Source organism: Oryctolagus cuniculus, chromosome 2 (assembly GCF_051225735.1).
Source record: "Oryctolagus cuniculus isolate XC-2025 breed Fujian yellow rabbit chromosome 2, ASM5122573v1, whole genome shotgun sequence".
In the NCBI taxonomy this organism is placed as follows: domain Eukaryota; kingdom Metazoa; phylum Chordata; class Mammalia; order Lagomorpha; family Leporidae; genus Oryctolagus; species Oryctolagus cuniculus.
In genome coordinates this window covers 157949711-157975467 of record NC_142868.1, presented here as the reverse complement: position 1 = coordinate 157975467, position 25757 = coordinate 157949711, and the positions used below count along the sequence as shown (strand labels likewise).

At 36.7% G+C, this 25757-nt stretch overlaps 1 protein-coding gene across 29 annotated transcripts in view; it reads right to left on the bottom strand.

Moving 5' to 3' along the window:
- The window catches only part of NRXN1 (neurexin 1), a 1235416-nt gene that overhangs the window by 141889 nt on the left and 1067770 nt on the right, over positions 1 to 25757 (bottom strand). For 15 of the 29 annotated variants that reach the window (XM_089327664.1, XM_051842899.3, XM_089327667.1 and 12 more), the window contains 2 exons: positions 8981 to 9070; positions 7299 to 7618 (listed from right to left, as the gene is read on the bottom strand). In XM_089327664.1, coding sequence (XP_089183790.1) covers positions 7299 to 7618; positions 8981 to 9070 — 410 coding nt within the window. The remainder of the gene's footprint in view (positions 1 to 7298; positions 7619 to 8980; positions 9071 to 25757) is intronic. The other 14 variants (XM_089327671.1, XM_089327669.1, XM_089327670.1 and 11 more) reach the window with 1 other exon arrangement.

Below are 25757 nucleotides of genomic sequence, written 5' to 3'. Positions count from 1 at the left end.
CTTCCAAACCAGCTCTCTGCTATGGCCTGGGAAAGCAGAAGATGGCCCAAGTCCTTGGACCCCTGCACCCACATGGGAAATCTGGAAGAAGCACCTGGCACCTGGCTTCGGATTGGCGCAGCTCTGGCCATTGCGGCCATTTGGAGAGTGAACCAATCCAAGGAAGACCTTTCTCTCTGTCTCTCCCTCTCACTGTCTAGAACTCTACCTCTCAAATAAATAAATAAAATCTTCAAAAAAAAAAAAAAAAAAAGAAAGAAAGAAAGAGGAGTCCGACACTTCAGTGGAAATCACAATTGAAGTGATTAAGAATGTAAAAAGGCAAGAAGTGGTGAGATTCCAAATGGATGCCATGTGTAAGGGCATGTTATTTCAAAGTGCCCTGAAAGGAATTTGATGTTCTTCCCAGAGTAAGTCATGTACCTTCTCTATGCCTCCATTTTCTCGTGTATACATACAGAATATCACACCAAGTTGTACTCAGTGAGTTTCCATCTATACCTCAGATAACCTATATTTGCTAGGCTTTGGTTACAATTCCAACAAACAAGATACATATGAGAAGCCAGAGAACCACAGAGGTTACAAACAGAAAAGGCAAATCTTGGCATCTTTTCTATTCTTTTTCTGTGCTCCTAGCTCCCTAACAGGGTAGACAGTCGCCAATGGCACCATCCATGCACAATGCAATCCTACTGTATCTGAGAATGTGTCGGAATGACAACACTTCAATGTCTACTCAAAAGGAATTTCTACTTCATGGTCCCCACAACCACAGGCATTCCCTATCCTCTCCTCTGTTCTGTTTTTTCCTTATAGTGGTCAACATCTCTTGGTCCTTAATTGTTTTCTTGCTTCTTGCCTGTTTTCCCAAAGCAGAAAGCAAATTTCATATAGACAGATCCAATGTTTACTCCATGTTGTATTTCCAGGAATTAGAACAGTACTTAGGATATAGTCAGTGTCTAGCCAACATGTGTTATATTAAGTAGATGAATTAATGGGTGGACAAATACACTTGTGTGGGGCTAGCTTTGTCAGAACACATCATAAAACCAGGATTGTACCTGCCAATAGAGCACATTTTCAGTCAGACTCCCAAGAAAATTCACTGTGAAGAATTTCCTTAAAATAAACCCTTTAAATGTATATACCCTGGCACTTTTGCTTGCCAGCAATCATGAGAAAAAAAAAAAAACACCTTCTAAATAAGAGTTGCTTACCCACGTTTTAAATTACAATGAATTACGCTCTTTTCAACAGGTATCATTAGCTTTGGGAGAACACGCCTCTGTATGTATTTTAAAATCTACACTCAAGTGTTTTTCTTTCCAACATTCACTAAAATTTGCTAGAAAAAAAGCACATTAATTTAAAAGAATTCAGCAGGATGATTGGACTAGGGAAAATAAAATTAATTATTCATGTCACCAATATTCTAAAACTGCAGAACAGTTATGAGGAACACACATAATTATAAATAGTGCTATTGTTTTTTAATAATGAAGCTACAGCTAAGGTTAATTAATATTTTTAATAAAAATAAAATTTGCTCTTTGAAGTTGCAAAATGTATTTTGTTAGCTGTAAATATTTTTCATGGACATATTTTGCTTATATTTTTCAAACAAATAGCATTCATTTTTCATGAGTACCTTGAAAGCCTCTAGGAAGCATAGCAGTGTCCAATATACTAAATAGTCTTTTCTTGCTTGAACATTAATTGGGTTTATTCTCAGAGAACCCCACTGGAATCGAATGCCCCTGACTATAATATGATGTCTCAGCTGTAAAATAAATATGCCTCTGACAATCCACCTCTAATGTTTTTTAATTCTCAATAGTTTCATCTCATTGAATAATTTTCCTAACTTCACCCTGAGAAAAGGTCTAACTAGAACCACCAATATGCTCCAATCCATCAATACTTTACACTCAAGTTTACTGATTCTACCTCATTCTTTAATTCATTTCCTGCCAGTAGTGGCAAACTAAAATCCCTCTTTTCAAAAATCAGAATCTCTCCGGCTGGCGCTGCGGCTCACTAGGCTAATCCTCCGCCTTGCGGCGCCAGCACACCGGGTTCTAGTCCCGGTCGGGGCGCCGGATTCTGTCCTGGTTGCCCTTCTTCCAGGCCAGCTCTCTGCTGTGGCCAGGGAGTGCAGTGGAGGATGGCCCAAGTACTTGGGCCCTGCACCCCATGGGAGACCAGGATAAGTACCTGGCTCCTGCCATCGGATCAGCGCGGTGTGCTGGCTGTGGTGCGCTGGCTGCAGTGCGCCAGCCGCGGCAGCCATTGGAGGGTGAACCAACGGCAAAGGAAGACCTTTCTCTCTGTCTCTTTCACTGTTCACTCTGCCTGTCAAAAAAAAAAAAAAATCAGAATCTCTCAAAGCCTTATTATATCTGCTTTCTTAAGATTTTGGAAATGAGGCTGAAATAATCTGAAAGAGGCTATGCATTCCAAAAACCAGGTAAGGATATCAGAATCAGTTTCTGTTCTGAATGTAAAGGATGAGGCTTAATATTTATTATTAAGTATGATTTTTCTTACAAAAGTAGGTTTGATACGTCATGCAAAGTAGACTGCAGTATAAGTTATAGACCAAAATAGGATGCTTTTAACAGTCACAAAACAATACTGTTAGTAACGACATAGGAATACATGAAAGGAGTATCTAGGCCACTTGGGAGGCATGGCCCTATGAAAAAGTCAGTTGAACTCTTTGCATTGTCAAACAAACAGTTCAAGAACCAATTAAGAGTATCTTTAATAAGTCAGTGATTTTAGAACTCAGTACAACTTGAAAGATTCCCAGTTCAAGCTACTTATTTTACAGATCCAGTAAGGCCAAAGTGCACTGAGGTCAACTCAGCTGTCCAAGTCACAAGATAGGGTAGGAGTTTGTGATGAAAGCAAAACCCGGTCTCCTGATTGACCACGTTCAAGTGAAAATCTATTACTAAGCGAAAACCCATTATTGAAACTCCATGTCTTCTATGCTACACATCTAGCATTCAAGCAAAGTACCTAAAAATCATAAAATGTACTACCAAGAGTATTTCAGAAGAAATGTCACAATCTTGATCTCAAAAACAACAGCAGCCCTCCACTTTCCTTTCTATTGCTTTTTATACAGACTGGTGAACAAAGGGAACAAATGGTACCCTTTGCATGCTTGCTTAGTATTATTCATTTGCATAAAGATTCATAAATAAAAATACCATAACTGGCTTCCAGGTTATTCAGAAAACAATGAGCAGTGGAAAACCTTGCATGGTGCTCCTGCCCTCACCAAAAGAAACTCTCGGCATCCCAAAGAACTTCATATCATCAATTATTTTTGCAAATATTTTCTTTTCAAGATTAGCTTTATAGGAAGTTTCTCTTCTTGAAGATGAGTGAGTCTTAGGGAAATACTTAAAAATTGACTGTTCTAAGCAGAACACATTTTATAAACATTGCATAATCCATACAAAAAACACCATCAAAAATCACTTTCATTAAAAGCAGCCAATCAGAAGGCTTTGTAAATATTCCCATTATTTCAAGATTTAAAGCATGTCTTTTTAAAGTAAGTATCAGTCTAAAAACTGATCATCATTTGGAGAAGAAACGTCCCTTTTACCTTTTTATAGAATATTTCTATTTAGGTAAGAATTTAAACAGGATTTTATGTATTCTCAAATTCCGTGAAAACCAAAATACACATTACTACTCTCCCTGCAGAATGGCTGAACAAACACCATCCCATCTATTTGAAATGAATCTAATTTAATTCTGCTTGACCAAAAATCTGTCTCTATAGTTCTAAAACATGCAATCATTCCAAGGTACATCGTCAGGGTACCTTAAATTGGCTCAGTGCTCTCACTGAGGAAAATAAACTTTGATTGGGAAAACAGCATAGTATGGCTTTTGAAAAATGATATGACCCCTCCTGTCCACAATGTAGTAAGGCAACTGAAAAAGCAGGTAGACAGAACCGTCAAGGACAGGGCTTAAAGGAAGAAGCTTCTTTCAGTCTGTATAAGTGGGTCAAAGGTTATAATTTTGAAAATGGCATTACCAATCACTCTCATATTTAAACTTCTTAGACTCTGAGCAATTCTAAAAGAGATACTATAAATTTTACACATGTCAATAATCCCTTTGTATTAATGGCTAACTTAAAAATCAGTTATAAGTTAGGGAAGTTTGGCAATACATTAGTCAGATACTCAAAAATAAATACATTTCTACTCTGATGCATTCCCCATATATAAGGATTACTACTTGTAAAAATATACATGTATATATATTTACAAAACAAAATATTAAAAGCTATCATTCCAACTTTAAAACTCTACTGCCTCAACTGAATATTTGTACCAATTTAATACTTTAACATAGTATCACAAATCATTTAATTGCTGCTATTGGCCTATTAAAAACCTAAAGATTCAAAATATATAGCTTTAAAATGAACTTAGCAATCTTTTAAGTCAATACCTCCTCTAATGAACCAAGTGATCACTGATTGATTACATCATTGCTTCTATAAAACTCTGTTCTCTTTAAATATGAAATAGCTTGTATTAAAAGAGACACTTTTCATTGCCAATGAGCAGTTAACTGCTTTCCTTTAGCATAGTTAACATAATAATATGTATTAATTTTTAGTGCTGCATTACTAGGCATTTAGCTTTAAAGTAAAATATTTTTAAGCAAATCTTTATATATAGCAATTACTAATTCATAAAATATATTGAAGCAATGCCAATATAACTCTTTCTTTATTTGAGAATACATCTAGCTTTCTTGGGAGCTTGGCTACTATAATATCAATGATGATAAAATATCCCTAAGAAAGATGTCAGATTATTTCAAATTATATTCACAGAATCATTTCTTTCTTTCTTTTTTTTTCTTTTTTCTTTTTTTTTTTTTGACAGGCAAATCTTTATATATAGCAATTACTAATTCATAAAATATATTGAAGCAATGCCAATATAACTCTTTCTTTATTTGAGAATACATCTAGCTTTCTTGGGAGCTTGGCTACTATAATATCAATGATGATAAAATATCCCTAAGAAAGATGTCAGATTATTTCAAATTATATTCACAGAATCATTTCTTTCTTTCTTTTTTTTTCTTTTTTTTTTTTTTTGACAGGCAGAGTGGAAAGTGAGAGAGAGAGACAGAGAGAAAGGTCTTCCTTTTGCTGTTGGTTCACCCTCCAATGGCCGCCACGGCTGGCGTGCTGCGGCTGGTGCACCGCACCTATCTGAAGGCAGGAGCCAGGTGCTTATCCTGGTCTCCCATGGGGTGCAGGGCCCAAGCACCTAGGCCATCCTCCACTGCACTCCTGGGCCACAGCAGAGAGCTGGCCTGGAAGAGGGGCAACCGGGACAGAATCCGGCGCCCCGACCAGGACTAGAACCTGGTGTGCCGGCACTGCAAGGCGGAGGATTAGCCTAGTGAGCAGCAGCACCGGCCCAGAATCATTTCTAACTCTGATTATAATATGTCCTCTTGCACATTTTTATGTAAAGTAAATAATCAGTTTTCTTGTACTGGATTTGCTTTATACATTACTTATGCTTAAGTGAATCATAAATCAATAACCATAACAAATCATTAATGAATTAATAGGAAATAATATCAAATGGAGCTATTGAGTAAACATCAATCTGTCTATAGTTATAAATCTATCATAGGGGCTAAGTGTTAACAATATTATCAATATGCTTCTAAATCTGAGCAAAATAAAGTCAATCAATAAGATAATGACATTCATTTGAAGCAAACATTCCCAATACAACACATATTGTAAGAGGGCAAGAGTTTTGTTTGTTGTTACCATTATATTCCCATGTCCAGAAAAGTATCTGGCACACACAGAGAGTGATCAATCAGCATACACTGGTCAATATCCTATGAGACAGCCCATTTTAATTTGTTGCCATATGCAAACAGGAAAAATAATGAAAAGAAAGATGAAAAAATATGTGCACAGGGGATGATATTGGAAAATATGCAATATAGTACAGTACCACATTTATGCAGTTAAGAATTTACTATTTTTAGTCATCACTCTTCTCTTAGGACATTTTCTCATCCTCTGTTCTGTTCTACTTCTCATTCCTATTCAAAATAAAATTGGAATCTGCTTTTTTTTTCTGGGAAGAACAGATTAGTAGATAAGAAGCTGATACCAACAGAATCTGCCTTTTAATAGTTTCTTTTCAAATACGATCATTGGTGTGTTTCAAACATTTGAAATAAAAGCAATTTAAAAAATTGTTGTCATTCTTATTTTTGTAGAATATAGTTTGGAAAATTTTGTAGAATATATTTAGAAAAGCTTTATGTAGTGCCTACTAAAAACACTCACTAAATATTAAAAACAAAGAAATGAAACCAATGACTTTAGCCAAAAGGAAACACACAATTCTGAAAGAATCAACGAACTGAATATGTACAAAAACCATAAATGTCAACTAGCATCTAACAGTACTTAACAGCCTTTCAACAGCATCTAACAACACTACAACACTTCATGGTGTTTTTTTCTTCTTTGAAGTAATGCTAAAACTTACATTAATGTCTTCTATGTGGTAGGTAATCAATAAATCTATCTTGGTTGAATTAATACACTACCAAGTTGTACAAATTCCATACTTAAAAAAAAGAAGCTTTAAAAACAAGCTCATTAAACTGAATTCTAGGTGAGAGCAGCTGGTCACGTATCAAATGTATCTTAGACAAAAATAGTTTTTTAAGGGTCACATTTAATATAACAATTTTTTTTATAAATACCAAGGATAGGCCTGACATTTACCATGAGCACCACATGACCACCAATTCAAAATTTTAACACTTCTAAACTCAACAGAAGTACTGAGGGCAATATCTCTCTTAATATTGAATTTGATTTTATTTTGAAGATGATCTGAGCTTAAACAAGTAAGAAATTTCAAATATTTCATTAATTTACCTGATGAGCTGATCTACACCATCTAAATCCTGTAAAACTAGCAAAGTTCCCTCAACCTAAGCTGGATCAAGGTTATTGAATCAGGATTATCAGCCAGCAGCTAACAAACTAACAACGAATCTTTTATGAGTCCACAAGCCTCTAACTGACAGCATATATACATGTGATTTCAAACGGACTGCATTATATTAAGCAAGTCTCATAGGAAGCCACTGAGCCTCAGATCAGACAAAAGCGCATGTTAGAAACGATGCAAGGGCTGGCCCACCTCCACAGTCACAGGTCCAAAACGAAAGAATGAAATCGGCATGCTCACCTGGCTAACAGGTTCTTTTGTAGGGGGTTTTCCTCTTCTGGCTGTGCTGGTAGCCAGGGTTGTGGTGGTCTCCATGATGGATGTGGACATCTCTGACTGCATAGCAGTGGCTGTCGACTCAGTTGTCATAGAGGAAGGCACTTCACCAACCAGTCTCACATTTCCCACTATGGCGATGTTGGCATCGTTTTCGGCTGCCATATTCAGAACTTTCAAGCCATTGTAGTAAAGCCCAGAGAGCTGGCCCTGGAAGGGCTGGCCCTGCTCTTTCCCGCCAATTATTATGGTTGCTTGGCTATTGAAGATTGTGAGCTGACGCCCTGTAAAAATAATATTACATACATGCAAAAATGTTGGTTGTGAACTCTACATTCTACAAAGGATGATAAAACAGATCTTTCATGGGGTGGATAATGAGAGCAATAAACTATAAGAGAGGCATTTGACTCATAATTCATTGCTTATAAATGAGGTGTCCATGAAATGCATAGTTACTGGCAAATACTTGTAAATTCTCAACTTATTATAAATGTAGTGCTTTTGCTAAAAAACCAATCAAAGATATATGTTACAAATCAAATTTTAGTGGGTCCCTCTCCCCTCAAGATCTGATAGTGTTGGTCTGTTAAGTCTAAGTTGTTAGATTGAGTAAGTGTGAGACAGCTAACATTTCAAGTGTTTGTCATTTTGAAATTACCACTGTCAGAAACTGATCTATAGTAGCTGAAATTTAATTTAAAATTTTATGATAAAAATTTCATAATTCACAAAACATCCATCTGTATCTAAATGCTATTCTTTAGAAATGTTTATTTTTTTAGAAGGCAATAGTCCATTGTTATTTGAATTAGTCTATTTTTCTGGAAATCACACTGGAAAGAAATGCATGGTTTACACTGAGCATGTCAGAGACAAAAAAATTCCAAAAATATTTTTTCTGATTGGCTTTCAGCAAGTTTATTAAAACAAAACAAAATGAAAAGAAAAATAGCTTCAGATGTAAAAGGAGGCTTCAGGAATGATACACAAACCGATGGAGAAATTATGGCACATTTCCATCAAACAGCAATCCTTAGCAACAGTACCATTATCATCAAATTGAGTATCCAGTTTTAGCAGATTGCGTTCTGCTCATAGAAAGCATGCACACAACTTTAAGTTCAGTTTTAATTAGGGCTTGTTCCAAAAGCTCTTAGAAGGTTGCAAACGTTAAAGGGACTTCATTTTGACTGGCAATCCATATTGCCCACTATTTATGATTCCTAGAGTTTAAACAAAGAGGTTTTTTTCAGGAGCATAATAAAGATATCAGAACTATATATATTTTTTAGTTAATAATTTAGAGGCTGGAACATGTAATATAATCTATGAATGATTTATCATTTTGGGTTAATGCTTGCTATGAGTACCTTCATAGATTGAGTTAGTGGATTATATTTAACAGTCCCTTTAACCTTAAGTTAACTGGGTAAGATTATTAAACAGCTGGTACATCTAAAAATGTATAGAAATTATTATACAAGGTATGCAAATATTACTATCTATATTTTACTGTTTTAAATCTGTTTTTAATTTAGTTTTACGGAAAATTTATTTTTTATGTTTATTAGTGTTACAATGAAGTACTACTTGGTTATGTTCAAATTATTTTTTTATTTGAAGTTTTAATCAATGTTTTTTACCTTTGTCGAGTAGCCATTCATCAACTACTCGACCAAGTCGATATGGAATTCGCTGTCTAGCAATCGCCAGGCGCTCGTTATCATTGTTTCCTTTAAAGTTTAAAGAGACATTTCATTGGTTAAAATCTGTAAGGTCAAAGGTTAAAAGTTAATACTTAAAGCTTGAGCTATACAGTTGCCACATGATTTTTTGAAATTTGGAATTTTAAAAAGCTCTACCTAGAACATTTCATGTTTCAGACTTGTCATTCATTCATTTATTTTATTTTAGCAAACAAAATTATTCCTATGTTAATTGAAAATTAGAAATCTGCATTTGAGCTAGGTTATTAAACTTATGTTATAGACAGACCCAAACAACCAATTTAAACAGCATATAATAGCTTTACAAAAAATGACCAGTGACTTCTGGGTTTTGTCTTTTTGATGTTTCTTATTAACTAGTTAAACATGTTCAGGTGAAACAGGTTTAAGTTCTCAAAATACATTCAACCTCTTATTCCAGATTAGTAATTTGTAAACAGCAAACTTAATACCATCTTTGGCACACTGAAGCATCTAAAATAGGCCTAGCATACTTTATTTCCTATTCAGAATACCGAAATTCTTATTCATCTCATTTAAGAAAACCATAAAGTTCAAATAGTTCTTGTGTATTCCAACAAATTGGTTTATCAATCACTTGGACATCACAAGAGAATACATCTTTCATCATCCGAATGTGTTCTAGGAAAAGGCTTTGACAAAAGTGACTGCATCCGAGTGTCTTCCAGTTTCATTTAAAGCTTAACATGGTGAACCATACAACAGTTGGGAAAAAACTGTATATATGTTTTATATATCAAATATCTGCTTTTTAAGTTATTCAAAAAAAAAAAAAAACAAATACACACAAACAATGGCCCTTATTCAAAGACAATAAGAGCCTTGCTTCTTTGAATAAAAAACTGTCTGCTAGAAGCACTGTTTAAATTGACCTTGAATAATGAGTGTTTTCTTGATCTATAAAGCACTCGGGAAGAATATGGGCTGACATCTCAGTGCTCCGCTGTGTGGATTGCAAGAAGAATTTTTCTGGTCCAAGAAAATCAACTGACAAGGAATTTTGAGCTACAACATTTTAGAAATAACTCAGATTTGTACTCGGAGGTGAAAAAACACTGAATGGCAGTACTATGTATATAAAAAAAAAGACTGGAGCATTTTGCTAGGGAAGACTATAAATATACATTCTTTCTCAGAATTAGAGTAATTTGTAAGTGCTTTCTTACATTAGTCTTATGCTATACTTACCACAATAAACCCACATTATATTGGTCACACACGTAGTTAAACAGAATGAAACTATCTTCTAGACCCTATCAATTTATCATTTGAACAGCGGTTGAAAATATTTCACACAGTTTTCAAATTAAAATATAAATATCAATGCCAAATGAAATACAGTTTAATGAAAACACTGATATGTATATCTCTGTAATGTATAATTATTTAAACATTGTAGGATTTTAATTTTTAGAAGTATACAAATATAAAATTCCAAATATCTTCATTTTTAAAAAATATGTACAACTTGTGTTCATTTTTGTGTGTTTGCAAATTCATATATTTGGAAAAAATATGCTAAAATGTAATATTGGCTATCATATGGCAGTATGATTATTGGTTAAACATGTGTTTTTATCTTGAATATATATTCTAATAAATGGGTTTCACATTCATAACCTGCAAATAAGCATAAAATATTACTGAGAACTATACCCTTTACTGTCTGGTCTTCTTTCTCACCTAATATGCATCAATTTAGATAGGTCTAAGTCATCTGACTTTTTAATTAGGGCACTCCTCATGCTGTTTTCCATTCTGGAGTGTTCTGGTCATCAGGAATAACCCGTATTACCTCTTACACTATCCAAATCTAGGTTGCCACTACTTCTTTCCCAATTACCAATGCAGTCTACTAGCTTCTAGCAGACTTCTCTGCATCCTGTCTGCAACCAATTCCACTCATTCTTCACATGCCCACCAATATTAAATCTTGTATACAACCCTTTCCATTGCCTTAGTATAAAATCTGAAACCTTTAAAGAGGTTTATGAGACCAATCATATCTGGTCCCTTCCTACCTCCTGTGCCCCATATCTCATGGCCTCCTTTGCCTTACTCTCTTATTATGTTCACGAGACTCCCTTCAATTCTTCTAGTGCTCTTCTTTGTCCTCATTGGGCTTTGCACTTGCCACTTCCTTTATATGAAATGCTGTCTGTCACTCCTCAGTCCAACGACATTCATTAAAGGAATCAGAATAGAACACCTAATTACATGTCTTCATGGCTCCTGAAACATGCTACCTAAACATGAGCACTGTCCTTGTGATTATATATTTGATAAACATTTTTCTTTTAAACTCTGAAGCTCCATGGGATGAAATACCAAGTACAATCCTTATTGAATCTCTAGTGCTTGCACAATTCCTATCACATATTCTCCAGTGAAATATCTGTAGAATGAAAAAGTGAAGGAGATCTTTCTTTAAAAAATTTAATTCTGATGCTGGCGCCGCGGCTCACTAGGCTAATCCTCCGCCTTGCAGCGCTGGCACACCAGGTTCTAGTCCTGGTCGGGGCGCCGGATTCTGTCACGGTTGCCCCTCTTCCAGGCCAGCTCTCTGCTGTGGCCAGGGAGTGCAGTGGAGGATGGCCCAAGTGCTTGGGCCCTGCACCCCATGGGAGACAGGAGAAGCACCTGGCTCCTGCCATCGGATCAGCATGGTGTGCTGGCCGCAGCGCGCGGGCCGCGGCGGCCATTGAAGAGTGAACCAATGGCAAAGGAAGACCTTTCTCTCTCTCTCTCTCACTGTCCACTCTTCCTGTCAAAAATAAATAAATAAATAATAATTCTGAGAGACTCTGTGGCATCCGCACATCCTACAATCACTTAAAAGAAAAGAAAACAAACACTGGTGCTCAGAGAATAAACCACATATAAGTAAGCATCCCTTTGTACTTTCCAAAGGAAACGTTGTATATTTCAGTGCTAGCTTTTTTCCTCAATGGATTGTCATTTAACCATCCCTATAACAAATTTAACCATCCCTATAACAGATCAGTTACTTGTTTCATAATAATGTCCCAAAGTTACAGAATAACTAATCCTAGTTATTACCAGTAGTGAAAGGTTGGGAAGAACGATCTAAGGAAGACATATAGAGAAAAATAAAAGCTTCATATATTTTGGGGGATTGTTTTGAAAAAGAAGATACAAAACGCATGCATCCATACATACTTCAGAGTTCACACACTTTGCCCCACACCTTTGACACTAACAGAATAGGTAATACGACTGACAAGAGATGATTTAAGTCAACAGTAGCTTTTCAAGATCTTGGATGAGACCTAACTAAAACAAGAAATCAGACACAACATTCCTAATGAGTAACAAAGGGGTTACCTAACAACATCAACAAAGAGACTCGGGCAGTATAATGTCAGAAGAGACAGGTGTAAAAATACATGATGGTTTATAAAACAAGTAATCACATAAAGGGATACCCTCCCATGACCTCTAAATGCTCAAAGAGGATTTTAACTGGAAGATTCGATGCTGTTTATTTTTAAAGCACTTTAATTATAAATTTATTTACTTACTGTTAAAAATTTCTTCGTTTTCATTCACTTGAAAAGCAGAGCAACACACATACACATATACACACAGAGAGATTGAGAGAAAGAGAGACAAAGATAGAGAGACAGAGAGAGAGAAAAAGAGTTTTTCATCACTGGTTTTCTCCCCAAATGCCTGCAACAGTTGGCATGGGTCAGGCTGCAGCCAGGATCCCTGAACATCTCCAGATGTTCCACATGGTGGCAGAGGTTCAAGCTCTTGAATCCACGTGCTGCCCTCCAGGGTGTACATTAACAGGAAGCCAGATAGAAAGCAGAGGTGCCAGGACGCATTCCAATGTACTACAGTATGGAAGGAGGGCACAGCAAGCAGCAGCTTCAGCCACAGCCACAGCACTAAAATATTCATCAAAGGACGGATTTCATTCTTTGTAAGGGTAACAGATAAGACATTGGAGGGTGCTAACTTCAAATCAATATATGTCTTCTTTATTAGCTGAATTCTTTGTTCTTCTGCTAAAATAGAAAACTAATGACATTTCTGTGGCAAAATTATATATAAATATATTACTAACCAGATGGAGACTTCTAAATAGAGTACAGTGACTATGAATTTTTAATAACTGATTCTCAAACCTTTTCTATTATTGGTTATACAATAGAACTTAGTTTTTTGCTCACTACGACTAGGGATATATTTCACCTTCACCTCATGATTTTCATTAACAAGTTGTATGTGGAAAGTATAATTGGGATATCTTAGATTGAGTAATTTCTCAACATGCATTGCATTTCTTTACCAATTCATGGTGATACTTGTAAAACTGGTGTGATTTTGCGGACTGCATTTGCTCTTGCCCATAGCTCAATATACCTCTAGACCTTACAGGCAATCTAAAAGCTATTACACAACAAATTTGATTATGAAAAGTTAATTACAAATATAATTTTTAATGAGCTTTTCTGTGTAAAGGTTTGAAACCTAATACCAAATGCTGGTATATAAAAATATCACACAGAGCTTTTGTAGACAGTCAAAGGTAGCAGGATTAAACTGATAGTTGAGACTAAAATCAAGTGGGATGTACCTGAAAACTCAAATCCAACCAACAGTAAATCTTTGAGAAAAGACATTTTTATTTTCAAACATTCTAAATCAGATGTGAGGATCAAGAAGTAATCACTTGCTTCTACAAGATCTATTTGGATTACTCAGAGTCCAAAGGAAATTTCAATTTTTTTATGTTAAATAACATAAAATTCAACTATGGCATTTTGTTGAGCACATTTGGTTGGATTTAAGAAAACAGAGCTTCTGATTGAATACTTAATAGATAATTCTGTCTCACACTTCCTTTACTTGGTAAAGGGGAATAGGAATTTTTGGCTTCTTTTTTCCCCCTCCAATTACTTTAGTGTGAGTTAAATCTTTTTTTACCGACAATGAAAATGTCACTGACCACACACTTGCACATGTCCCTGTCAAAGTTACTTTTCAACAAAGAAATTGTATGTAAAATTTGGTTTTATTTCCATTTAAATTGCTGTGAGATTAAGTATTTTTGATAAGAAGAAAATCCTCTCTACAATCAGAACACTGAAACCAATTGATTGGAGTGGCCATTTAGGTATACACTTTACTAAATGTAACGGATATTCAAACAAGGATCCAGAGGTACAGAATGTAAAAGAAAATGTGGTTATTCACACATAAATGTAATGCCTTCTACATTGATTAAATCTAAGATTAATCTTTTCCCCTCCTGTCTCCCACTAAAAGTTTTTATGTTGAAACTGAATTCCTAACGTAATGGTATTTGGATATGATACTTTTATATGTGATCAGGTCATGAAAGTTGAGCATTCTAGAATGGGATGGGTGTGCCCTTATAAAAAGGGCCCCAGAGAGCTTCACTGCCCCTGTTACCATGTTAGAACTCAAGGAGAAGACAGGCATCTCTCAGAAACCAAGCCCTATTCTTGCACCAAATCTGCTAGCATCTTCATCTTGGACTTCCTTGGATCCCTAACTGTGACATATAAATTTCTGTTGTTTATAAGCCACCCAGTTTGGAATATTTTGTCCAAGGAGGACAAAGTTACCATCTAACCAAAAAATATCTGGACATGTTTTAGCACATTTTGCATGAAGCAGTAGATTCAAGGAATTAAGAGAACTGCAAAGGAATCAAGGTGAGCAGTAAGTAAAAGTAAAACTCAAATCCTTGAAGTGGAGTTAAATTTAATGCTCTGTCTCAGAGAAAGGGAAATGAAATGTTAATAGTAACTATGTAACTGTCAGCAGAGACAAGTTAGATGAATGCCAACAATGTTCAGTTTTACTCCTCCCATCGTGTATCCTCATCCTTGTGTCTAATTTCTCCTTCAAAATAAAAGTATCAGTGTTTGACATGACATAGTGCCGTCCTTGGGAAAAAAAAAATAAAGAAAAGCAATGTAATAAAACAGACCAGAATAATATGAAAGTTTAAAAAAAAAAAGATACTTGCTTCTTCCGATGGCTTCTTATTTCTGGAGTTTTTAATGTTGGGAAAGGGAACACAAAAAGGTTCAGAAAGCTCTACATATTTCAAGAGAAGATTGGAAGTCTGCTTTTAGGCCTTCTGATTTTGAATGAGAACATGACATTTGGATATTCTTTGCCCACAATCAAAATATTTTTATAATGCAGTTCTGTAAAATTACTATAGTTTGAGAAATATCATAATCATGTTTTTTAGCTAAAGACTATGTGTGTTATTGTTATGCAAAACATACAAATATAGTAATACCTAACTTAGCTGATAATTAATATTCCAAATAAGTAGATTTTTTTAATTTTAATTTTTATTTATTTATTTTTATTTTTTTTTGACAGGCAGAGTGGACAGTGAGAGAGAGAGACAGAGAGAAAGGTCTTCCTTTTGCCGTTGGTTCGCCCTCCAATGGCCGTCACGGCCGGCGTGCTGCGGCCAGTGCACCATGTTGGTCCGATGGCAGGAGCCAGGTACTTATCCTGGTCTCCCATGGGGTGCAGGGCCCAAGTACTTGGGTCATCCTCCACTGCACTCCCTGGCCACAGCAGAGAGCTGGCCTGGAAGAGGGGCAACCGGGACAGAATCTGGCGCCCCGAGTGGGACTAGAACCTGGTGTGCTGGCGCTACAAGGTGGAGGATTAGCCTAGTGAGCCACGGCGCCAGCCCCAAGTAAGTAGATTTTGAACATCACTGACTCCTTTTAAGGAACACAGTGTTGAAAATAAAAAAAAAAAAAAGCTGTTCTTACTAAAATATTTGTCTTATATAATACATTCTTCTCTATATCATTAATGTATACATAACAAACGTGCATTTATTTGGCTCTGCTCATGCTCACTTCACCAGTTTCATCATAAGCTACTTACTTTTAACTATTTTAATTCAAGTCACTCTGTACATTTTTCAATTCCTGTAGCTAAGCCACCTCACTTTGACCATGGGATTTTTTTTTCGCCTTGCAATTATCCTGTTTTCTTTGTACACTTCAAGACCCCAACTGCCTCTAACATTCATATTTATGTACATGCACATACACACACTCATCTGAGTCTGGCTAACGTTCCTTTACTAAATATCAGCTTATGCATTTCTCAAGGAAGAATTCTCTGTATTCCCCATCCACCAGCAAATTATTCTAGATTGTCTCATTATGCATTCTTGGAATACTTAATAGAAATATCTGTAATCATGATGAAATTAATTCTCATGATTGATAAATGAGCAAAGGCCATGTTCATCTGCTCAATCCTATAGATCTTGTGGGTTGCACAATGCTGGGCATGCAGTAACTGCTTGTTAAGTATGAAGTAACATCTGAATACACTTGGTGCACTTGCTACATATTATTATAAGGGTATTTCTTATTTAAGACTCATAACGCATGAAGTCTGGTAGTGTCCATTAATGCTATACAAATACTTATACACACATATATGCGACTCAATATAAATAAATATATGCACACACATATGTATATCCTGTTCCTCTTACTTCAATTATGATTTTGCTCTTGCACTAAACCATAGGGGAAAAAACTCTCTTAAGTAACACTTTTTATTCTTAAATATGGGCCAGCAACATGTAGACTCAGTTGGGTCCTACTATAATGTATATACATTAGCACTTGGGCTCTTTGTTCCTTAATCACATAGAGAGCTGATGGTTGATATGGTCAGAGAGAAATTTCTGCAAATGCTTCATTTTCTAATGAAATATGTATGAGAAATACAGTCTTGGAATAAATGAACCTTCATACATATGTTTAATTTTCAAAAAAATCTTTTTCCAGACTAATTTTAGTGATAATTTCTTTAAAATGAATTGAACTACAGACTCTACAAGGAAATCTTACTTTCAAAGTCCATAAACATATTTATCAGTGGCCTTAAAGGAAAACTGCTTTCATTTAACCAAGGCATAAATGACACAAAGTTGGAACTTACAAAATCAGGTGTTGCAGTTACAGATCTTCCAGTCTGTATAACAAAAGAACAGGTACCTTTTCGAGTGTACTCAGTTCATGGATGATATACAGTGATCATGGACTTGGAATGTCTTCTGGGCTTTTAAGAACTCTTTGAAAGGGGAACATACACTACCAGCATCTCAGAAGCATCTAAGATTTTCTCTCTGAACACAGGATTAGGCTAGCCTGTCAGCCTAAAGCTAAGCTTCATGCATCCTACAAAATCCAGTTTTTCAGTATGAAAGTGTTTTGTCGATAAATGAGTTAAAGAAAACACAGGATCTGTGGAAGATAGGGAAGTAATATATTTACTGGTGGCTTTTGTGTTGTGCATTGTGGTACTTGCTTATATTGGTTATCTCATTTAATCATAGTATTGATGCTAAACCATAAGTACCTTTATTTTACAGATGTAAAATCCGAGGTTCAAAGATATGATATAACAGAAAAAAAAATCATTGGGATATAGATATATCTTACTCCAAAGTTATTTGATGAGTTAGTTATTAAAGCAATGTCTCATAACAGCCTGAGTCATAAAGGCCCAACATTTTCCCTTTAATTGTCAAACACTAACCTTCTCCAAATCCCAAAAGGATTCATCAAGAGGATACTTTTATTATCTCCATTTCATAGATTAAGATAGGAAGCAGAGGCAAGTAAAGATCAAAGATCTATTATGGTTGAGATCCCTTGAGACGCAGTATTTAATTTTCTTCCTTATAATGATGCCCTGACATGTACAGCATTTGAGACAAAAAATGCTATAGAGATTCCTTGCCTTTATCCCTAACTCATAAACAGGCCCAAGCACAACAATCTACCAAATTCAATTTTTTAGATACTAACCTTCTCCAGAAACAAATTGGAAAAGAATTTGTGTCAGCTGTGAGTCCAAAGGTCACTGCACTTCATTGGCTTTTGAGAGGAGGGATAGACCTTTGCAAAATATTTTGAAAGTAGTTTTCTGGGGTCAGCACTGTGGCATAGCAGGTTAGCCACCACCTGCAACACTGGCATCCCACAGGGGTGCTGGTTTGGTTCCCCACTGCTCCACTTCCAATCCAGTTCCCTGCTAATGTGCCTGGGAAAAGCAGAAGAAGCTGGCCCAATGTCTTAGGCCTCTTAACCTACATGGGAAACCTAGATCAGCTCCTGGTTCCTGACTTCAGTCAGGCTGAGTTCTGGCCATTGCAGATGAAAGATCTCTCTCTCTCCCTCCCTCTCCTTCTCCCTCTCTCTGTAACTCTGCCTTACAAATAAAATAAATATTTTTTTAAAGTACTTAGTTTTCTTGGACTGCACACTTCCTCTTCCTCCTCACCTCCCCCTCCTCCTTATTCTCCTTCTCCTTCTCCTTTTTTTTGTTTCTTGCCCATTTCTTATCTCTGCTTTTCCATTTATAAGTAGCTAGGAATAAAATGCTCACACATCAATTGTCATTAGCTTAAAATATGCATTACTGGGCATAATGTTCCAAGAAAGACTTCCCCTTCCTTATCCTCTAGTTTCATAGTTAAACCCCTAGTGCTTTTGTATTGTTTAGCTAAAACATTAGGAAAGCAATTTGTCTCACTGAGTCAATACATTAACACTGACTACATACTATGCATTGTGTCAGGCACACATTACTACATCACATGGGCCCCTTAATCAAAGAGCTTATACTTCAGATAATCAAGGGACCAAATAAAGAAAGTTAAGGAATAAAAGACTTAAGTGATTGTTTAAGATAATAGATGAGTTTCCAGAAGAATGCAATTGACTGTGAGAAATGTAGTTGTGATAGTGTGGAGAAAACAAGAAACTAGAACCAAAAAAAGGTGGGACAGCACACAATGGATTTTACCCAAAATCACAACCATTCTCTATTTCATTGAAATAATAACTAGATGACAATGTTCTATAATGTGTATATAAATCTCCAAAAGGCTTATAACTGATAATTTTCATTAATTTCACAAAGATACTCATCCCATCATCTATTTTTAAAAATATACTCTCAAATATACAGTAACAAATATGAATAATGACTAAAATATTTATGTCATAAAGCCTAACAAAGTAGTACACACCATGTTAAAACTACTAAGCAAACTACGACGTGAGATGCATGAAGGCAGTATGTATAAATGAAAATATTTGTGTTAGGATGGAGGAATAATGGGTGATCTTTGTTCAAATGTTACTTTTATAGTACTGATACATATTGATACACATTTCAGTTTTGTTCCCACACACACAAACATTTTCTCTAATTCAGTGTTATCTCTTAATGCAATGCTACACCAAGAGGGGCGGGCACAACTCAAGGTCCCTGTCAGTCAGCATACTTAGCTTAGACATCTGTAGAACACATGCATGGTTCAAGTAAGGCAGTGCTCCGTTCATGACTAATGCTTTAGATAACATCCAGGCTCCTTACCTGAACCAGCAGGCCTTTTTATGTAGCTAAACAGTATCTCCATGTAAGACTGCTGTGATATTTGGCATGGAAGGCCACAGGCTGTCTACCACAGAGTTCAGTGGTGCTTTGAAGGAAGAAATTTGAAGCGCAGTGTTTTATCTAGGTAGCTAAGAAATTTTCCCTTTTATGTACCTCTCTTTGTGGATTTACCTCAAGATAGTGTTCCTTTAAGCAAAAATTTGGAGAGGCACTTGTCACATTCAAAAATTTAGTTTGAATACTGTTTTATCAGATTAATTAGAAATAAAGATACCTTCGTGTATTTTGAATCTCATTGCCTATGTGGAATGAACAGCAATTTACATTTTCTTCCTTAAGTCTTCATATGCTGTTTGTTGCTCAATTCCAGGAGACTGGTCTATCATATAAAAAACCAGCAGCAAAAATGCAAAGCAACAGTGCCAAGCAGATAACAAAATACAGAACCTACCCTGAAAAATTAAAGGTCACACTCTGTTATCATGCATACTAAAGAGTTCTTTTCTGCTTGGCTCTTCAGCATTTAAGACAGAAGAATTGTTTAACAGCTATGAAAACAGATAGGGCTTTTGATAGACATCACTTAATAGTGAGAATAAGAAACATGAAATGTAAGAGCAGTCCTGTATTATCTTACAAATGGCATTTTGCCATTTTCCCAGACATGAAAATCTTGAGCACTTTCTAAAGCATAATGTCATAACATTTAAGCTTATCCACCCCACTAAGAACTTAAATATATATTCTCTAAGGCATTTTCCCCCAGTTCTTGATTTCTGAAAATCAGAGAATTATGTGGTACAGCTGAAATTTCTACCACTGACCTTGACTTTTGATTGATCCCTTTTAATATTTAGTTGGTGTATAGATGGAGAAATAAATGAGGGTCTCATGTACAGTCCATGATGGCCTGTAAGTGCTACTGAGAAAGTTTCCTCTTCTCCAGGAAAGAAAAATAAGTCTAGTTACCATGGTATTCTAATTACATTTTCATTGGATTTCAAGCTCTCTCTTCCACTTGTAATTGGAATGCAGAATTTTTCTTTTCATTTAGAAACATGGGGTTTGTCAACTCTGCACACATTTAAGATTAAATGATTGAAAAGTAGAAAGGATAGGCTGGGAAACAGCTGTTGGGTCATTGCTAGGCCTCTTCAGCATCATAAAATGTAAAACTTCTTAAACTAATCACTTTTTTTTCTTTTGTAGACAAATCAGACATTATGGACTTAAAATCCTAACTTAACTTTCTGCAGACAGAAATGTGGTTTCTCTGTCTGACATTGTTTCTGGAAGTAAGTATTTACGTAGTCAGAGTCACAGAGGAACTTGGGATAGGTAAGCTACTGGGCTCTAACTTATGAGTTCAAATCCTGCCTTTACTTTTGATTAGCAGGTAACATTAGATAATAAGTATAGTGCCGTTGAACTCTGGTTTTCAAATTTAAAGGATATTAATTTAATAAGTACTTCTAAGAATAAAAGATGTAAATCTCTGAGTATGATGCCTGGCATATAGCAAGAACTCAGTAAACAGTCATCATATCATGATTATGTCATTGTTTATTTGGTTTCATTTGCCTTATTTGACATAGAGAGGAATGTATGGTTCACCAAAAATGTTTCACAAGAAGAGAATTAAAGAAGGCTGTGGGGAGAGTGGAAAATAAGTGTATTTTTCCTCTGAGGATGAATAAATCCCAGGAAACCAGCTTTATTTTAAGTGATGTATCCTGAACCCCATAGGTGCTTTATCAACATCACTGCATTCCGCCCCAGGGAATGTCAACCCAATTCTCAGAGGTTTATGCATGGCTAACCCTCCGAATAGAGCCCATGAAACAGCTGAAAGGAGGTCATTAACTGGGGGAGGCCACGCAAAAAGAAAGAGCCAAGGACATGTGCCCCACGGGAAAGTGGAATTCAGGGTACCACCATCTGTTCTGTGCCAACTGCCTGTGATAAAAGCTGCTCCAAGAATAAGAATCCTTTAGATAGTACCCAGGTTTCAAACTAGCCTTTTAATCCGCATATTTATATTTCAAGAACATCCACTTCACATAGAATGCCTTAAACTCCCCACCCCCAATGATGTAGCAAACAAAGGCCACAGAAATTGGGAACAGATACTGTGTGGCCTAGAGCAAGGCAGTCAGTCCCATTATCTGTGAAATGAGGTTAGTGGACTCTATGGCCTTTTGGTGCCTCCCCATGCTTAAAATGACTCATGGTTTCAGGCTTCAGATAGAGTAGTTGTTAATACAGGCATTAGGCCATCTTGCTAAGATAGACTATCTATGGATTTTCAGGAGGGAATTCATTTCAAAGCTGTTAAAAAATAAAATACCATTAATATTTCTAACTAGGCAAATATCTTTGCAAGGCAATGAAATCTTTCACTTGCAATGCTTCTTTTTTCTCTTTATATATATTTTTTCCTATTTCATAGTGCTTTGATAATTTTATGAAGACTTTCATTCGTCTGTGTGGAGACCTTTATAATTAAGCCATTGTATTCTTCTGATATGTTTGATGCTGTGAGCACCACTTCTTTCTTCAGTGCAGACATACACACCACACAATACCCGGACACTTCTCTGGATTCTTTCTACCCACCCAGTGAAGCACATCATAGCTCTGACTACCATTTCAAGAGGAGAAAGGCATGCATAGGTTAGATTTTAGAATATTTCAGGTTCACAAAAAGTAGCTAAAATGATGGGGGAACAGGCATGACGCTGGAAAAGAAGTGATATTTTCTCCTCTTCACTTAACACTTGTTAGCACTGAAGAGACAAGAGCAGAAAAATTCAAGAGGGAGTCTAAGGACTTCCAATCAATAGCTGTGCTTCCTAAGCCTCTAGTGTCCAAAATGTATCAAGGTAAACCTTGTCTTGGATTTCTTAAACACCTGTGATCATGGAAACTGCACTTGTGGGACTATTTCTGGCTCTGGAGACATTCTCAAGAGAGTTCTTGTCCAATCAACTCTGCTGAGAGCAGCTATAAAAAACACTAGGTAGGTAGCCCACTGTAACTCCCAGCCTGGATGGAGATCACCAATTTACATGCAGGCATCCTAGAGAGTTCATCAGGGTGGACCTTAATCCAATCTGACTGTTGTTCTCATAAGAAGAGATATCAGTATGTACACAGAAGAAAGACCATATGGAAAACAGTGAGAAGATATGAAGGAAATAGGACTTAGAAGAAAACAAACTTGCCAGCCAACAACACTTGAGTTTTGGATTTCTTAGCCTCCAAAACTATAAAATCATAAATTTCTGTGATTTAAGCCACAAGTCTGTTGTATTTTTTATGACAATCCTATCATATTAATATTATTAGCTTATTCATAGGTATTTGTATTAAGATGTGACAATGTTTTGTTAATAGTAAAACATATTAATGTCAGTATCATACCCATCTAAGTTAAAAATGCATCTTGTCCTTTTATGATTTTGCTGCATTTCATAAAATTCTGCACAAAAATTCTGATGGTTAATTCTGATGGTTACAAACTAAAATCTACCAATTTGCATTTTTGTATTTCTTATAAATTATAATAATTAATTGATTCCAGCTTGAAATACAGATGTTGTTCCACTGTCTACATAGAACAACTTTTACAAAAGGGACTACTTTACCCTCTGTATCATTAAACTGCTTAAAGTGAAAAGAATTATGTGCTATTACTATTTAATTTATCTTGTGGTTTCTTGTAGCTTCAATTAACACAGATGTCTGTAGTACTATCAAAAGTTTCATGTTGGCCGGCGCCGCGGCTCACTAGGCTAATCCTCCGCCTAGCGGCGCCGGCACACCGGGTTCTAGTCCCGGTCGGGGCGCCGGATTCTGTCCCGGTTGCCCCTCTTCCAGGCCAGCCCTCTGCTGTGGCCAGGGAGTGCAGTGGAGGATGGCCCAGGTGCTTGGGCCCTGCACCCCATGGGAGACCAGGAAAAGCACCTGGCTCCTGGCTCCTGCCATCGGATCAGCGCGGTGCGCCGGCCGCAGCGCGCCGGCCGCGGCGGCCATTGGAGGGTGAACCAACGGCAAAAGGAAGACCTTTCTCTCTGTCTCTCTCTCTCTATCCACTCTGCCTGTCCAAAAAAAAAAAAAGTTTCATGTTACTCTTAGGTTTTTTTTTTTTTTTTTTTTTTTTTTTTTTTTTTTTACAGAGTTAGACAGTGAGAGAGACAGAGAGAAAAGTCTTCTTCCATTGGTTCATTCCCCAAATGGCCACCAGTATGGCCGGAGCTGAGCCAATCTGAAGCCAGGAGCCACGTGCTTCTTCCTGGTCTCCCATGTGGGTGCAGAGGCCCAAGCACTTGAGCCATCTTCCACTGTCTTCCCGGGCCACAGCAGAGAGCTGGACTGGAAGAGGAGCAACTGCGACTAGAACCCGGTGCCCATATGGGATGCCAGTGCCGCATGCGGAGAATTAACCAAGTGAGCCACAGTGCCGGCCCTGCTCTTAGGTTTCTAACTAATGACTAAGTCTCGGTGTAAAAAAAAAAAAAAAAAAAAAACAAACAGAACACTGCATACAAAAATTTATATTTATGGTAATAATAATAAGGTGAGAATATCTTATGGAAATATTTTATACAATTTGGCAATTATTGTAAAATAATTGGTTTATTTTGCCTATTTTGAAATTTTTAGTCCTGAGGGATAGCTTATATTTATTCACACAAATTTTTATTTCACAAACCAGGTGAGAATCTTAAAAAAAAATAGACACACACACAAAAATAATTCTAAGTTATCATAATTAGACTTTTGGGGCTTCCAAAAGAATTTTGCTAAAAAAATTAACAACTTGAGTTGTTAACTTGTGATGTCTGTCTTCTACTCAAACTGGATTAATGTTTGTGTGGTGTTTCTTGGGTGCTTATAACTGAAGAATAATGCACGTCCAAGCCCAACTACGTCAAGATAGACTTCAATGTAGGTAGGGGAGACAGCCGCACTGAAAATGCCGGGGAACAGTGCAGGTCCAGCGAATGGACGTCCACACCGGCTGATGCTAACACAACATCACTGAGCTTCACGAGGGTAGAACAGTCTCATGATCCCTCATATTTCCTAAGAAACTGGACTACAGAACTGAACTTCAAAATAATTTTTGACCTGCTTTTTTAAAGTAAAGTGATGCTTGAGAGAAGCAGGTGGACAAGCCTTGTCATTTCCCTTGGCTTCTTTTGTTTGCTGATATTTCTGGACCCTCCATCCTTAGAGAGAACCCGACCTTCAATCTCAATATCAGTGTCTTTCCATCTCCCCTTGCCATGTCACAGTCCAAGCAACACCTGGCATTCCTGTAAAATTACTTCTGTTTTTCCATTGCGTTGATGGGGGAAAAGCATCAGCACCGTGACTACCTATTTTCATGAGAAAAAACCAAGATTTGAAAGGAATGGAAGATAGACTCAGCATAAATCTGGAACCTGGGGAAAATTAGATGGTGCTGATAAAAAGACAGCAGCCTAAAGAGTGCATGTTAGAGCAGCTTAGAACAAAGGAGTGGGAGAAATAAGAGTCTCAGGCACTGGGGCCTTTTCTTATGGCCAGGAATTCACTAAAAAATATTTAAGATCTGACATGTATCTGTAGTTTCTGATGAGGATACATTGATGAGCAAAACAGTAGTCTCAGCTCTCATGGAGCTCCTACTGCTCTGGAGCAAGTGATTTAAACTACTTCCCTGATCACATTGCATCCTTAGTCATGCAGATTTAGAAACAGACCACACGCAAGCTCTTAGACATAAATGGGTGCTTTATGAGTCTGATATTTCAATCAAGAAATAGACACAATAAAAAGGAGGTACATTTGTCTATTGTAATAATATTTAATGGACCTTATTCCTAAAGAGGTCTATGCAGTGTTTTGGCTTTCTCATCTTTGATTTTTTCTTTAGCTAGCAATTCAATGCTTTAGAAAGACCTGCGACTTGGAAAAGATGGAGTGGGTGGGATGGCAGCCCTACCCTTAATGACATCTGTGAGGGGACTTTAAAAAAAATCTGTGGACATGTGAAACTGAAAGATACATTTGGGGGGTTTTGGCTAGCGGATTAAGCCTTTACCTGCAGTGCCGGCATCCCATGTGGGCACTGGTTCGAGTCCCGGCTACTCCACTTCCCATCTGACTCTGCTATGGCCTGGGAAAGCTAGAAGATGGCCCAAGTCCTTGGGCCCCT